The 15197-nt window shown below is 42.7% G+C and overlaps 1 protein-coding gene across 1 annotated transcript in view; it reads left to right on the top strand.

Annotated features, from left to right (window-relative positions):
• LOC117361046 (sulfotransferase family cytosolic 1B member 1-like) overlaps window positions 1–15197 on the top strand; it is a 53194-nt gene that overhangs the window by 1090 nt on the left and 36907 nt on the right. The window contains exon 2 of the mRNA XM_033945843.1: window positions 6848–7023. Coding sequence (XP_033801734.1) covers window positions 6852–7023 — 172 coding nt within the window. The 5' untranslated portion in view covers window positions 6848–6851. The remainder of the gene's footprint in view (window positions 1–6847; window positions 7024–15197) is intronic.

The raw sequence follows: 15197 nt of genomic DNA, 5'->3' as shown, positions 1-15197 counted from the left end.
AACTGTGGTGAGCACTCTCTGCCCCTTTCCCATCCCTTCATCATATTATCACAATATTCCACATTCTATAAATGGGCATGCGTGAGAGCCTATTCTATAAGGTCACCTTTATAGAATTCTAGGGTATCCTGGTATCGATGTGCCTTACATTTAAGTTTCATTATAGAATATTAGTGAAACCCAGTACCAGCATGATTTACATTTAGGTGCCTGTAGTTACACCAACCATAGACCTGGTATAACTGCAGGTGCCCAAATGCAGCAAGGGCGCACATAACTTAGTGTACTCGATATAAGTCATGCATGCAAGCTGTGCATGCAAGTGGTAGTCACATCCATGCCTTACCTTTTTGAATGCCCCTTGCATAATAGCACTTAGGCACTTTGCCACCATTATGCACGTTAGTGTACACTTGCCTGCAAAAGTTACAATATCCTTTACACTTATGCACGTGAGTGAGTGCTCTGTTATAGAATTGCTCTTTAGGTGTTTAATGTAGTTTTCATGTTAGCTGTTTGACCACATTCATTGTTGTTGGGTTGTTTTTATTAATGTTTATTTTGTGTATTTACTGCACATAAAATGCAGCTCTACATAATTAACAGAACATTAGCAATTCTATAAATCTCACAAACACCCATGTTGGTTCTTCACAGTGGTCCAAACTACAAAAATTGCAATAAGCAGATCCCATTCCCCCCACCCATCCCACTTCCTTCCTGGGTTATAAATTTAACAAGTAACTCTGAGTTCTATGGGGTATACAGTCCCAAACAGACATCTAAGTCTGCTGAAATATTCTCCATGCATTGGGAGAGCCACTTTAACATCCAATTTCCCATGTATTAATGAATAGATTTCATTTTTTTCACTCAGGGCTCCTTTTACGAAGCCGCATTAGTGGTTTAATGCACGTAATAGTGCGTGCTAAACTGCCGGCCGTGCTAGACGCTAACGCCAGCATTGAGCTGGCGTTATTTCTAGCTCAGTAGCGCGGGTTTAGCGCGCGCTAAAAAGCTGCGTGTGCTAAAACCGCTAATGCGGCTTTGTAAAAGGAGCCCTCAGTCATAGAAGGAGGCCATTCCTGCCTCCAGCAGTTAAGATACATTTCTTGGCCAATAGTGACACTTTTAAAATTAAATGATTGGTGGCACTCCTGGTTCCCAATGTCACAAAATGAGAAAACAAAAGTACTGTATATCCGTCCTCACAGGTACTCTCCTGCTCATAGCATGCCAAAGATAATTCATTATGCTGATCCAAAAGTGCTGTATTTTTTCACAAGACTAAAACATGTATAAAGTTGCCTGTGGATTATGACATTTGATGAATTGTACAGAAGCATCTATTTTTCACCAAAAAAAACATTGAGGAGCCATATACAATCTCATCAGAAAATTTTATTGTAATTCCTGTAAGTTAGACAATTTTGAGACCTTCGTGATATTTTTCATTAAGATACGAATTGCATCTCCAGACACCACTGGATTGCCCTCTGTCTCATCATTCCAAGCCATTACCACCTGATCAAAATCATAGGGTGGTATTGAATTATTTGATGGAATGATAGATTAGCCTTGGTCTTTCTAGACAATGTAAACGTTTCCACAGCATCCTCCTTTACTGGCTCATTATCCAAAGACTGTACAAAGTGGCACACTTGGCTATATTTCAACCGTGAATCAAGGATGCCTGCTGCACTTGAATCCTCCATAGATTGCATGCTACCTTCTTCTGTAAGCATATCCTTTACATAGGCCAGGCCCTGGCTTTTCCAGTCCTGCAAGTATTGTTTAGAAGCATCCAGGCCTAATTCAGAATTGCCCAACAGTGATAGTCCAGTGGATCTAGAAGATATATGTTATTCAATGCCATATATTTTATAATCAGATGATTTCATGCTGGTAAAATCTGGTAAGGATATTTAGCATATAGATAATACATCAAGTGCACTGGGGTAATAAGCTGCTGTTCTAACTTAGTAGGTGTAAAATGTTGTGATTGCTAAATCCAATCAACCAGATGCCGCATCAAACAAACCACTTTGTATCTCCTCGGTTCCGATAGGGCCAATCCAGCCCTACCAAACAGACATAACAATTGTTGAAGCAAAATTCACAGTTTTTTGTTGTTCCACAGAAGCTTGCGTAACATTGATTGAAAAGTATTCAAATGTCTATTAGTTAAGTACATGGGAAATGTCTGAAGTACAAAAAGCCATTTAGGGAATAGCACCTTGTAGAGTGTTATTCTACCTCTTAAACTTTGGCTTTTTTTAAACAGCACAATGTAATTTTCTTTATATGCACCAGCCACATTAATTGTTACATAGACACCTAAATATCACATCTTATATTTCTTTCTTTCTTTTTTTTTTTTAAAGAAAAGGAGAGGTCCAATTAGCATAAGTATACCCCACCAAGGGCATTGCCTCCAATTTATCAAGGTTTATAATAAAGCCAGAGACCTGCCTCTATCATTGTATCAATTGCAAAACTGTCATTACAGATTTACAAGGGTGTGACACAATCAAGAGCAAATCGTCTGCCATGCACTTAATAGTTTCCCATCCTGCCTCTAGGCCCAAAATCCTGCCAGCAGATGTCTTCTGGATTAACAGAGACTCCAGAGACAGGATGAAGAGCAGGGGGGAGGGGGGCACCTTATTTTGTACTTCCTCCCAGTGGAAAATACTCCAACATTAGTCCATTGACCAGAACAGCAGATGTAGGGTAACATGCAATAGTTTGATCATGTCCAAGAAGTGCCCCCCCCCCACACCCGTAGCCTTCCATCAACCTAAATCCAAGCTCCCCTCTCTGATATCCGAGGCCTCTGGGAAAGGAAGCACACCGCCTTCCGATTGCTCCTCCACCCGCGGGGAGCTGGCAGTCTGAGGGAGAGGGGGAGGTGCTCTTGCGTCGGGACTCAACCTATGGGGGTCCTTCATTGTGTAAAGCTATAAAACATCAAAATTCAGTGGTAACAGGCAGTAAACAGAAGCACTGTACAGTATTACAATCAATCAATCTCAAAATGTTTCTAGAGAGACTGTGGAGTCTTATGCTGCTTTACTAGACCATCCAAAGCGGGGGTGGAGGCTGTTCTAACACTACATGAATTCATATCTAGCTATAATATTAGGGATGTTATCCAGCAGGCCTCATTAAGAAAGGCTCTGGGACTTGATGGCATGACAGCTGAATTTTATAAATTATTGCAAGAACATAAATCCCCGTCATTAGAGGCCTATTATGAGCAAGTGATTTTACATAAATCTTTCTCAGTGCATGCAAATCAGTCTACCGTTAAAGCCTTGCCAAAGCTGGGGAAAACCCCTAGCTTTTGGAATCGTATGGGCCTGTATCTCTGATAAATTTTGAATTGAAAATATTAGCCAAGATATTAACTATACATTTGACACCATTGCTGCCTGGGGTCATTCCTCCAGATCAGGTAGGCTTCATTCAGAATTGGCAGGCATTTTGGAATGTACGGCAGACGATGACTGCTATGAGCCATGTATCAACTAAGACACTTCCGACACTCCTATTGAGTCTGTATGCACAAAAGACATTTGACTGTGTGAATTGGAATTATTTGTTTAGGTTGATGGAAGGCTACAGGTGTGGGGGGGGGCACTTCTTGGACATGATCAAACTATTGCATGTTACCCTACATCTGCTGTTCTGGTTTATCTTTTCATTGGGAGATGCCAGGAAAAATTTAGTTTTTTCTGTGTTCAGTTTTAGTTTGAAGGCCATCATCCAATGCTCTATTTGCTATAGGGTGTTGGTTAAAAGATTAATAAAGTCTGACGACAGACAGGTTAGTGGTAGCACTACAGTAATGTCATCAGCGTAAATGTAAAAGTTGAGTTTTAGGCTTTGTAGCAGGTGTCCCAATGTGATAAGGTAGATGTTAAATAGGGTCGGAGATAGCGGGGAGCCCTGGGGCAACCCGCAGTTGTTTTCCCAACTGAAAGAGAATTTGTCTTCTTTGAATACCTGATAGGATCTGAACTCGAGGAATTCCTGGAACCAGTTGTAAGCGTTTTCTGTGATGCCTAAGGATTCTAAACAGTTCATTAAGATGGTGTGATCTACTAGGTCGAAGACAGAACTTAGGTCCAGTTGAAGAATCATTGCACTGGTGCCTTGACTGAGAAGGGAATGTAGGTGGTTTAGGAGTGAGCCATAATTGTTTTGGTGCTGATTGGTTGTTCTACAGAGGATTGAATTTGTCTAGGTAGGTATTTAGTTCAGCGTTAACCAGGCCTTCCATTAATTTAGCAGCAAGAGGGATGTTTGCGACAGGTCTAAAATTGGCTATGTTATTGGATGTTTCTTTGGTGTTCTTTTTAATAGGAGTTATTACAATTTGACCCAAGTCCTCTGGAAACTTGCCAATGGATAGTTGTAGGTTGATCCAGTCTAGTAGTTTGGCTTTGAAGTTGATAGGGGCCGCTTTCATCACATTTGGGGGGCAAGGGTCCAGTCTGCAGAATGATTTGGCGTACTTGTTGTAGAGCTTATTGAATGTTTGCCAGTTAATCTCTTTGATGTTGGACCAACTCATGTCAGCTTTAGATGCATCTGGGTCGTGGGGGAAGGTGTAGTCCCAGTGGGAGTCTTGAGGGCTTGATAAAGCAAGTCTTAATTTTTTTATTTTTGAATTGAAAAAATCGGCTAGGTTGTCTGCTATAACTGTGAGTTCTTCTACCGGGTTCATGTAGGAGTGAGTATTGTACAGGTCATTGACTAGTTTAAACAGCTTGCTGCTGTTTAAGGAGGTGTTACCTATTTTGTGGGCATAGAACATTTTTTCCTTCTCTTTGGTTATGTTTTTGTAGCTTTTTAGCATTTGGCGCCAGGCGTCTCTAGTCTCTGGGGTTCCTGATTTTGACCATTTCCTTTCTAACCTTCTTAACTCTCTCTTTATCTCAAGGAGCTCTAGGTCAAACCAGCCTGTTAGGTTTCTAGGTCTAATCCTTCATTTTTTCAGTGGGGCCATTTCGTTTAGGATGTGGGTGCTGGTGCAGATCCAGGAACTCATGAATTGATTAAAATCTTCGTCTTGGTTGTAAATAATATCGTAGTGAGACCAGAATTCTATGGAGTTGATCTTGCCTCTGCTGGTGTGGAATTGTGTGGGTTTGTTCTTAACTTTCATTGTGGCAGAGGTTGTTTTCCATTGCCATTCAAATTCGAAATTACATATTTTGTGATCAGACCATAGAGAATCAGCCCAGGTTTCTGATATCCATCAAATAGTGGGATTTATTGAGTTTATTGAGGATAGCGATACCAGGTCCAGTTGGTGGCCTTTTTTGTGAGTTGTTACCGGGGGTGAGTTAGGGAAGCCTAGTGAAGCTAGAAAGGACCAAAAATTCTGTAGTCTCTGGATGATCTGATAGCTCTAGGTGTAAATTTATATCTCCACATAAGAGGTTATAAGGCCCTTTTAGAGAACTGGTTAAGAGGAACTCGTGAAATTCATAGAGCACTGATACACTGAGCTCATGAAGGTGCAAAATCCATCAGAATCAATCACCTTTGCCCCATTAAGTTGCAATATTGTGAGGTATACGAGGGAGCTCTGCCTTTCAGTGTCTGCTCCAGATCATGGCAACACGTGATCTCATTGTTTTTTAAGCACTTAACACATGCTAAAAATATGTTAAACACCTAATGCCACATAGAAATAAATTACTATATCACAGATCCTAAATCATGCCTCAAAGTTCCTGAAAATATCATACAATTTTCTTTTCTTGTATTGTGTTTGGTTTTCCATGGTATTTCCCCAAATTTTCATGTTCTCCATGATATCTCCTCCACTGCAAGAAAAACAAAGGCGTGGAGCACATAGTCAAAATTCTTACAAAATTGAATTCACCGCAGGATAATATACAATTAGTATCTGGATATCAGACTCAATTTCATTAAGACTTGACACGACTTGACACGTGTTTTGGCTGGTCCGCCTTCATCAGGAGTCAAAACCTTTACATCTACACTTTTTTGTAAGGCAAATTAGTATTGGGTCAGCAGGTGGCTTAAAGTCAAAATGCAAGGCTTCCAAAGATGTGAGTCTGAATTCGCTAAGGTATGACATCTAGATCTAAACTTTATATTATCCTGTGGTGAATTCAATTTTTGGAAGTCCTCCTTTTTGGCCTAATCCACCTGATGACCTAATACTAATTTGCCATACAAAGGAATGTGGTTGTAAAGGTTGTTTTGACTCCTGATGAACACAGACAAGCCGAAATATGGCCATGCCAAGTCTTAATGAGATTGAGTCTGACATCCAATACAAAATGTATATTATTATCCTGTGACTAATTCAATTTTGTGAGAATCCTGAGGATCTATGTGTTTCACTTTGTTTTCTTTCTGTGTGCTACATGGAATATTTCCTTTTGCTCAGCTGGGAACTATCTCCTCCACTGCATCAGCTCTCACTTGGCATATTCTTTGTAGCATTTTTACCAAGTTCTAATGCAGTGGTTCCCAACCCTGTCCTGGAGGACCACCAAGCCAGTCAGGTTTTCAGGATAGCCCTAATGAATATGCATGAGAGAGATATGCATATAATAGAGGTGCCAGGCATGCAGATCTGCTCCATGCATATTCATTAGGGCTAATTGAAAACTCGACTGGCCTGGTGGTCCTCCAGGACAGGGTTGGGAACCACTGTTCTAATGTATCTTGTATGTATTTTGAAATCTCACATTCTCTGTGGTATCTCACCTGAGTTTCTTATTCTTTAAGGCATTTCGTATGAGCTCTCATCCAGTCTGGAAGCACATTTCTTTAACTTGTTTAATGTCTGAATCTTTAGCAAAATGTCTCTGCACAAAGCTCTGCAAGGGCACAAGCGGGAAAAGGTAGAGAGGCTGAAGCTTGTAATGCTGGATGGTGTGCCCTTCCTTGACCTTACACAGCTCAACTGGGAGAAAGTGAAGAACTTCCACAGTCTTCCTGATGACCTCCTTATTGCATCATACCCAAAAGCAGGTGAGCAGGGGTGAGTGCCTTGACAAGGAAAGAAATGCAGTAAATCAATAGCAAACTATAACACAGAAAGAGAGAGGGAACAAGAAAAAGAAGGCAAAGAGACCAATATTCACAAGATCTAAGAGGTCATTTTAAAATGATGTGGTATTTGCTTATATAAACAGTGGGTTTATATGTACAAATGGTCCAAAGTGTCCAGAAAATGTGCTACTTACACTTGTTTGTGCATGGCACACACAGTTTTCAAAAGGATGTGTTCTGGGCAGACATGATAAATATGTATTTTTTATTTTTCAATAGAAATGCATGTCTACTTTATAAAATCTAAATGTTGGCATTTGCACCTGCTCTAAGGAACACATGTTAGGCTAACTGTTCATTTGGACTTGGGTTTGGAGGAGTGATAGCGTGAGCAATTATGCTTATCTTTCTGGAATTAAAAATACCTCAAAATGCAAAACATAAGGCCATGTTTACTGAATTGTAGTAAGTTTTGCATTTACCACAATTTAATAGCCCAAATTAGCACGTTAATAACATGGGTGTGCCCAGCAAGTCCCCTGATGTTATCACTCATAAAAGTGAAGAGGGGTTATGTACACCTATCCTAACTGCACAAATGGTAGTGCACACTAATTTTCATGTGTTAAGTGCAATATGCAATCTATACCCAATCTCTGGCAATAGCGCACCTAATCCTCACCCCATCCCATGCTAAGCAGCAAAAGATTTTTAGTGCACTGGCTGTTTAGCACATGTTAACTATTAGCACAGGCCAATGCTAACAGCATGCATTAATCCCATGCCTGCCTTGGGTCCAGGCCGCAACGAGTCCGGAGTGGTGGTGTTAGTGTCAGGCTGCAGGAGGGAGGTTCCGTGGTTGGCAGCTGGCAGTGTCGGGTTGCTGCCTTGCTGAGGTGGCAAGGGAGTTCCAGGCTGGAAGGGGCAGTTCTGAGTTGCAGCAGAGGGTAGAGCTGTGTTGTGCACCTGACTGCCATACTAATACAGTGAACAGTGCCAAGAAGAGTACAGGTTTCATCACAGATGCACATGACATCATCATGAATAGTGTGATCCTGCAGTGCTCACACCAGGCCGCAAGTGGTGGAGATGAACCCACCAATACCTTCTTTGTATCCTTCAGCCAAATCTGGGAGTCCACATTTCTTTTTCCAATCAGTTAAATAAACTTTATTCATCAACTTAAACTGGAGTAGCTTGTTACATTTAACACATAGTACACCACTCAGGTGGGTAAGCTTAACAACAAGCATCCTCCTTCTATCTGTGAGGAGGGGGATTCCTGTGTTCCCTAAATCTGTCTCTGTGTTCACTGAGTGTAGAAATTCAGCAAACAGGCCTCTAATGTCATAGCAACAGGGAGGCTATCATTTACACTGTGTGGACTCCTCCCACTGCCAAGAGCAGAAAGCTACTATTTACTCTTGAACAAGTCAGAGTTTTTACAGCCTGATAAACAGTGTAGCAGAAGAAAGCTGTTTTGGAGAAGAGAGAGAGAGAAAGCTTGTCTCTCTCTGGTTAATAGTTTGGTGGAAGCTGGCAGAAAATTTCTCTAAGCATTTGGTTATCTTTATACATATACTGTATTTTTCGCTCCATAAGACGCACCTGACCATGAGACACACCCTAGATTTAAAGGAGGAAAATAAGAAAAAATACATTCTGAACCAAATTCTCCCTGCCATGCTCTGCACCCAACCCCACACTCCCTGCCAGGCTCTGTACCCTGTCCCCCCTCTGGTGGTCTAGTAGTAGGCTAGGACAGGGCATAGGGCAGGCAGGGACAGGGCACAGATGTCATGGCAGATGACATGCAATGTCACCTCAGTAACAACTATAGAAAAATAGACAAATATAGTGCAAAATATAGACAGCAGATATAAATTCTCAAAACTGACACATTTTGATCACTAAATTGAAAATAAAATCATTTTTCCTACCTTTGTCTTCCTTTCTTCCTTCCTTTCTCAGGCCCAACAATTGTTCCTTCCTCCCTCCCTCCCTCCTTCCTGTGTCCCCCACAATGCCTTTCAGCCTTTGTCCTCTTCCTTCCCCCATTGTCTGGTGATTTCTTTTTTTCTTTCCTTCCCCCCACCCCCTGATGTCATCCACTGGAGTGCCTCCTTAAAAGGGAAGGGGCCAACGGAGCTGAGTTAATCAAGCTTGGGCAGGCAAGCAGGAAAGGAGAAGCAGAAGGAGAGAAAATCAGAAGGAGAGAAAAGTGCAGGACAACAGGAGAAGGGAAAAAGAGGCAGGAGAGAGAAAGGGGCATTGGCGAGTGGTAGCTCCTTCCACCCCCGACATCATCCACTGGAGCTTCTCCTTAAAAGGGGAGTGGCCAACGGAGCTGAGTTAATCAGGCTTAGGCAGGAAAGGAGAAGCAGAAGGAGAGAGAAACACAGGAGAGAACAGGAAAGGGGAAGAAGAGGCAGGAGAGAGCAAGGGGCATCAGCGAGAGGTAGCTCCCCCCATCCCCATCATCCACCGGAACTCTTCCTTAAAAGGGGAGGGCTCAACAGCGCTCAGCCATTCGGCGCTTGTCAAAGGCGCGTGTTAAAGGCGCTCACCTTAGCGAGAGCACCTTAAGAAGGGATGAGTCGCTGCAAAGAACAGCAGAGGGCAACCACAGCAGACACATAGGATAACCACAGCAGACACAGAAGACACCCAAGCAACAAGCAAGCAAGGGTAGCAGGTTTAAAATCAGGAGAGGGACCTCACAGTAACACCAAGGATCAAGTTTCAAGTTTTATTAATTCTTGATGAATCGCCTATTTAATTTCCTAAGCGATGTACATAAGGAAACAGGAAGGGAGGAAGAGATGCCAGGGCATGGGGGAAGAGAGGGAGGGAGATATGCCAAGACATGGAGAGAAGGAGGAAGGTATGCCAGACCAAGGGAAAAGAAAGGAGGAGATGTCAGAGCATGAATGGGGAGGGAGAGATGAAAGGAAAGGAGAGAGATGCCAGGGAATCAGTGAAGGTAAGGAGACAGATGCCAGACCGTGGGGTGGGAAGGAAAGAAGAAGAGAGAGATGCCAGAGCATCGGGGAGGGGGGTGGTGACAGAGAAAAATGGAGAGGTGGCAGAGCTGAAATGAATCATGTACAAAGGAGAGAAGAGGCACAAGATAGACAGTTTATGGAAGGAGCATAGAAAGAAGGAAGATGCCATATGAAACGGGGAGAGGGCAGACAGTGGATGGCAGGGGCAGAGAGAGAGGGCAGACATGGAAGGGGCTGATGCTGCATGGAAGACAGAGAGAGGACAGATGCTGGCTAGAAAGAAATGAGTGAAGACAAGATGAATAAAGCAGAAATGACAAAAAAGTAGAAAAAGATTTTTTTGGCAATAAATAAAATTATTATTATTATGATATCTGGTTTTATTTAATGTTAGTAGCTAGTTTAAACAGACTCCTAAAAACATGGTTCTTCAAAAGAAATTTGGCTCTGAAAATAAATCTTAATCGTTGTACTGCTACTGTTTGGCTCTTTTGACTAATGAGTTTGCCTACCACTGACCTAGATGGACATAATCAGCCAGCACGGCTTCAGCAAAAGAAGATCTTGCTTGACGAACATTCTGCACTTTTTTGAGGGAGTAAACAGGCAGATAGACAAGGGTGACCCGGTCGACATTGTATATCTGGATTTTCAGAAGGCATTCGACAAGGTCCTGCATGCATGACTACGAAATATTGCGAGCCATAGAATCGAGGGTGAAATACTCACGTGGACTGGTTGGTGGATAGGAAACAGAGAGTGGGGTTAAATGGACAATACTCAGACTGGAAAAGCATCACAAGTGGAGTGCTGCAGGGTTCAGTGCTTGGATCCGTGCTATTCAACATATTTATAAATGACCTGGAAATTGGTACGACGAGCGAGGTGATTAAATTTGTGGACGATACAAAGTTATTCAGAGTAGTGAGGACGCAGAAGGATTGCGAAGACCTGCAATGTGACATAAACACGCTCGAGAAATGGGCTGCAACATGGCAAATGAGGTTTAACATGGATAAGTGTAAGGTGATGCATGTCGGTAAAAAAAATCCTATAAACAAATACAGGATGTTTGGTGCAGTACCTCCAGGAAAGAGATTTGGGAGTACTGGTCGACAAGTCAATGAAGCCATCTGCGCAATGTGCGGCAGCGGCGAAAAGGGCAAACAGAATGTTAGGAATGATTAAGAACGGGATCACAAACAGATCGGAGAAGGTTATCATGCCGCTGTACTGGGCCATGTTATGTCCCCATCTGGAATACTGCATCCAGCACTGGTTGACGTACATGAAGAAGGACACGGTACTACTCGAGAGGGTCCAGAGAAGAGCAACTAAAATGGTTAAGGGACTAGAGGAGTTGCTGTACAGTGAGAGATTAGAGAAACTGGGCCTCTTCTCCCTTGAAAAGAAGAGACTGAGAGGGGATATGATCAAAACATTCAGGATAATGAAGGGAATAGACTTAGTAGATAAAGACAGGTTGTTCACTCTCTCCAAGGTAGAGAGAACGAGAGAGCACTCTCTAAAGTTAAAAGGGGATAGGTTCCGTACAAAAGTAAGGAAGTTCTTATTCACCCAGAGAGTGGTAGAAAACTGGAACGCTCTTCGGGAAGCTGTTGTAGGGCAAAACACCCTCAAGGGATTCAAGACAATGTTAGACAAGTTCCTGCTGAATCAGAACATACGCAGGTAAGGCTAGACTTAGGGCACTGGTCTTTGACCTAAGGGTTGCTGCAGGAGCGGACTGCTGGACATAATGGACCACTGGTCTGACCCAGCAGTGGAAATTTTTATGTTCTTATGTTCTCAGGCCAACAATTGTCCCTTCCTCCCATGTTCCCCTCACTGCCTTCCAGCCTTTGTCCTCTTCCGCCCGTCCAATGAGGACACGTCGATGAAGCAGCAGCAGTGGGAGGGGGCGGGGGTTGGGGGAAAGGGACTCATGGCTCAGTAGCGTGGCACTGGAACAGAAGAAATTGCTAGGAAGGGCCAGTTGGGTGCAGCGATTGTAGGCCACCGGCCCGGAAGCCTTACTTCTGATGTCAATTCTGACATCGGAGAGAAGGTCCAACCTTCTCGCCGACATCAGAATTGACGTCTGGGGTAAGGCTTCCAGGCTGGCGGCATGCAATCGCTGCACCCACCTGGCCTTTCCCTTCCTGTACTTTTGGCGGTAGTGAGCAAGCAACCAGCAGTAGCAGTGGCAGCGGGCAAGGGGCGGGCGACGATCTAAATAAGGTAACGGGGGGAAGGGGGGATTGAGGTATTCACTCCATAGGACACATCCTTTTTTCCACCCACTTTTTTTGGGAGAAAAAAGTGTGTCTTATGGAGCAAAAAATACGGTAGCTCTGGGGATCAGCATCCCAGAACTCTGAATATGCTAGTAAAGGTGGAATTTCTGTTTGTCCTATTTACCCTATTTTTACTTGATAGTGTCCTTCTGGCCTGCCTCCTGTGTACATAACCAGCCACAGGGTACTATAGAAGGCCATGGGCTGCATATCCTTACAGGGTCTCCACTTTCCCACAGCTTCTTCCAGCAGCTTAGGGACTGTGCATCTTTCTTTACCAGGTGTTGCCTTATCCCCCTTGATTCAGCTTCTGACTTCCAGCAATACCTTTCTCTCTCCCCAGGCAGACAGTTAACAAGCTTTCTAACTTCTCCAGTTCCTTTCATCAACTCAGGGACCAGCTCCAATTGTTTCTCTCAAACAGACTGTTAACAGGCTTTCAAAATTTGCCTGCATCCGGCTACTCCTTAGAGGGAGCATTAGTTAGGCCCTACCCCAAGCCTGCCCACCTGCCACCATCTGCATAGCTATTATGGCAGCCATATCCATTAGCTAACAAATAATATGAGTCCTACAGTCTTATTAGACTGTTTTCACAACAATGTACTTTTATGCAGCAAAGATAAAAATCATAATCTGGTATCTTCCATCTCTTGCTGAATGACTTCCAAAATGGCCTCTCAACAGGGAAGTAAGTACTCTGCTGTAGCTCTCTCTTTCACAGGGCAGTAGACAGTGGTATCTCTGGTCAGAAATATTTGGAGTAGCACCAGGGCACAATCTAGGTATGGGGGATGGGGGAGGACAAGTCAAAGTGATATTTTCATACATCATACCTCTCCTCCCCACACACTTTTAAATTATCATTATAATTGATAGCATCATTCAACAAATTTTGGTGTTCCATTCACTTTGTGGTCCATTTACCACCTTAACCTTCTTTGGCAATGAGTTACACTACATTGCAGTGGTATTCAAATTGCTAAATACTGTAATAAGTTAGAAAAACACTGTACTCTATAAAAGTATATGGAAAAAACAAGAGTGGCTGGTCTCACAATTTTCATTGAGTGCTGAACCATGAGAGGAGACAGATGAATTTAGACAGACTAAATGCAGTGGTTCCTGAAACAAAACTATACAACCTTCTGCTGGTCATCATTTATTTTATAAGATAAGATAAGATCCCCTACCTGAAAGTATGTTCTTTTACCAACTTTATCAGACAAATGGGCCAAGCACTTCCTGTTAATGTGGAGTCAGAGGAAGAAATGAGGCCTTAGACTACATGTAATGGCCTAAAGACTCCATCAAAGTGCCTTTACATAAGCTTATGAAGAAGGCCCTCCTTAAAAACTGGGAAACACCATCTGTGCCAGTTGCCCCAAGTAAACTGGACATTTTATACAGAATCCAGTCTTGTCAAGGTTTGTTAAACCACAACTGCTGCACCAGCCTAAAGTGAGCAAACAGTTCTCGTACCTATGCCAGTACTCCATCAGAGAGGGCAGAACCTTGGACAAATTTGGCAAAAGAGTATTCCAAGCAATGATGCTTGCTAAAAGAATACTCAACTATAATTTTTATGTGACTTTTTTATTTGAAATCTCTAATTAAACAGCTACCGACTTATGAGCAGTACCTTCTGTCAGACCAGCTCAAGTCATTCTAACATTTGACCAATGATTTATAGAAACTAGAAAATATATGGTCAGATCTACATTTGATGCCTTTGATATCACCTCCCACTCTTCGGCAGTCTCCACTGCCATGCACAGATAGGCTATTCATTTCAGATTTGGATGCCAATATCCAGGATCCCTTTTCCAACATCCCATGCTTAGGAGATGACCTATTTAGGGATCACAATGAAGATGCTACACAATAGATCAAGACCCATAATAACTACATGCCAACATTGTCAAGCACCATATAATCTCAACAACAATCATCCCAAAAATACTCCAATACCTCCAAATGCTCTTCTTACTATTATAGGCATAGATATAACCAACCATCTACATCATATTGACCAACAACTCAGAGACATTCTAAGCAGCATAGACAATAAAAGACCCAGTATCAGCCACAATCCAATCAACAGTCTTTTTGACTCCTTTTTAAAGAGCATTACCAGCATTTCTCTCTCTCTCCCTCTGAATCTTCCAATAGGAAGCAGACTCCACCATTTTTACCATTGTTAGACCCTCATAACATTGGATCAATGTGTTCTCCAAGTGGTGGCTCAGGGTTATGCCCTATGCATACTACGAAAGCCTCCAAAACATCCCTCAAGAGGGTCTCTTTTCAATGCTCTTGAGAAGACCCTCCTTCACCAAGAGCTCTCAACCCTTCTCCAACTCAATGCAATAGAGCAAGTTCTTCTACACAAGAGGAGCTAACGGTTCTAAGAACATAAGAATAGCCTTACTGGGTCAGACCAGTGGTCCATCAAGCCCAGTAGCCTATTTTCACGGTGGCCAATCCAGGTCACTAGTACCTGGCCAAAACCCAAGGAGTAGCAATATTCTATGCTACCGATACAGGGCAAGCAGTGGCTTCCCCCATGTCTCTCAATATCAGACTATGGACTTTTCCTCCAGGAACTTGTCCAAACCTTTCTTAAAACCTGCTATGCTATCCGCTCTTACCACATCCTCTGGCAACATGTTCCAGAGCTTAACTATTCTCTGAGTGAAAAAAAATTCCGCCAATTGGTTGTAAAAGTATTTCCCTGTAACTTTATCGAGTGTCCCCTAGTTTTTGTAATTTTTGATGGAATGAAAATCGATCCACTTGTACCCGTTCTACTCCACTCAGGATTTTGTAGACTTCAATCATATCTCCCCTC

This window comes from Geotrypetes seraphini, chromosome 5, assembly GCF_902459505.1.
Source record: "Geotrypetes seraphini chromosome 5, aGeoSer1.1, whole genome shotgun sequence".
In the NCBI taxonomy this organism is placed as follows: Eukaryota; Metazoa; Chordata; class Amphibia; order Gymnophiona; family Dermophiidae; genus Geotrypetes; species Geotrypetes seraphini.
Note: the sequence above shows the minus strand (reverse complement) of the source record. Positions and strands in the feature narration are given on the sequence as shown.